This window comes from Belonocnema kinseyi, chromosome 6 (assembly GCF_010883055.1).
Source record: "Belonocnema kinseyi isolate 2016_QV_RU_SX_M_011 chromosome 6, B_treatae_v1, whole genome shotgun sequence".
NCBI classification, from domain to species: domain Eukaryota; kingdom Metazoa; phylum Arthropoda; class Insecta; order Hymenoptera; family Cynipidae; genus Belonocnema; species Belonocnema kinseyi.
Window position 1 is genome coordinate 92,488,085 of NC_046662.1, and position 2,212 is coordinate 92,490,296.

The window sequence follows — 2,212 nt, forward strand, 5'->3', positions numbered from 1 at the left end:
GCCTTGGAGGAGATTATGTTGAGAAATAAAAAAAAAAAATTCTTAAAAACGTTGTTTTTCTTGGTCAGGCCGGAAACTTATCAATCCACCCTCGTATATAAGGAAAAATAGAGATACAAGATTAAATCCATACCTTGTATTACAATCGATAATAGGATTATCAGGCTTGACTAATGTTTCATATACAACATGAGAGTCTTCGTTAATTACTGTCACTCTCGCTAATTCCAAGCCTTGGGTTGTGTAACACATTTCACAATCGAGGGCGTATACTCCTTGTTCTTCCGGAGGAATATCTATAACCAACCACATTGATTTATTTTCAGTTTGGCATTTTTTACGAAAGAATTATGTAAATACCTACGGCTAATCTCGATTAAGTTCATCCCGAAAGTACTTGCACATACAGTTTTTTTTTTCTACGTGATTCGAGAATGCCAGTCGGTTATTTTGATCAAGATTTTTTTCATTTTGAACAATTAAAAATCTCATTTTTCTAAAAAATGACGCAAAATATGAATAGCAGTTTACAGTTCAAAATTGTTCAGCTTCCTGAAATTCGATAAACTGTACCCTTTCCAGATATATATCTTGTTTTATTTAATAAGTTTTTCCAATAATATAGAAAAAATCGACTAAAATAGCATTTAGTTTAACGAAATATAACATATTGTTTGAAAAAACATTTATTTTTAGGTCACTGACTATGTAAAGAACATGTGCTATCAGATTATTAACATTGCTGAGCGTTAAAGTAGAGAGAAATTGGTTTTTACTTCGAAAATTGAAAAAATATCATTTTCACCTATAAAAAATAAAACTTTTCCGAAAACAAAGCAAAGTGGGAATAGCGATAAATAGTTAAAAATTGTTCCTCTTCTTGAAATCTATAAAAATGTACCCTTACCAGATATAGATCTTGTGTATTTTAACAAAAACTCCCCAAAAAAATATGAAAATGATATCAAAGCGACCGAAATAGCATTTAGTTTAACGAACTTCAAAAGTTTCTTTTTTAAACTTTTTTTTAGTTAAATATCAATATTCAAATTCGCTTCCCTTCCTGAAATCTTTAAAACGATATCCTCACTAGATATTTATCGTGTGTATTTGAACAAATATTAATATTATATCATTTTTTCTATGTTTTTAAATGTTTTTTTATTTGAATATTGATACTTAAACGGGGTGGGCCACAAGATTGAATTTTTATTGCCAAATATGGTTTCAATAAAATTTCAAACAAAATAGTAGTGAAACAAGCCAGAAAAATGCGCTTTATGTGGCGGTTTGGATTAATTAAGTAAAGTACATGTATCCAAACTATCAATAAATAAATAACTATAAATAAAAAACTAAGAACCGAACTCTATTTTTAAACAATGTACATTGAAAAAATATTTATATTGATATTAGAAAGTGCTTCCAAAATAATATAAAAACATATCAATTTCTAGTTTTCATGACAGTTACTTCATTTCCCTAGCTTCCCTGACATGTGGCCACCCTGTTAAGTAAAAAACAAATTAAAAAAATAACCTCTTGAAGTTCGTCAAGCTAAATGCTATTTTAGTCGCTTTAATGTATTTTTCATACTTTTTTTATAAGTTTTATTAAAATACACAAGATCTACATCTGGTAAGGGTATATTTTTATAGATTTTGTGAAGAGGAACAATTTTGAACTATGAGCTGCAATTCCTACTTTGCTTTGTTTTCAGAAAGAAGATATTTTCAATCGGTAAAAATATTTCTTCAATTTTAGAGACAAAAACCAATTTTTGTCTACTTTGAAGCTCAGGAATGTTAATAATCTCATGGAACATATTCTTTACATAATCAGTGATCTAAAAACAAGCGTTTTTAAAAACAATATGTTATATTTTGTTAAAATAAATGCTATTTTAGTCGATTTTTCTATATTATTGGAAAATTTATTAAAGAAAACAAGGTATATATCTGGAAATGGTACAATTTAATAGATTTCAAGAAGTTTAACAACTTTGAACTCTAAACTGCTATTTATATTTTTCATCGTTTTCGAGAAAAATGAGGTTTTTAATTGTTAAAAATGAACAATCTTTCTAAAAACACATAGTACGATTTTTTTCTTTCTTGGCTCAAGGGACCGGGGGACATGCCTGAACCACGTACAAAAGAAAAACTGGACGTTCAAGAACTTTCGGATTGACCTTAATCGAGGCTAACTATAG

At 28.4% G+C, this 2,212-nt stretch overlaps 1 protein-coding gene across 1 annotated transcript in view; it reads right to left on the reverse strand.

The window, feature by feature from the left end:
• Positions 1–2,212, reverse strand: part of LOC117174289 (RNA exonuclease 1 homolog) — a 28,012-nt gene that overhangs the window by 10,960 nt on the left and 14,840 nt on the right. The window contains exon 6 of the mRNA XM_033363245.1: positions 134–296. Coding sequence (XP_033219136.1) covers positions 134–296 — 163 coding nt within the window. The remainder of the gene's footprint in view (positions 1–133; positions 297–2,212) is intronic.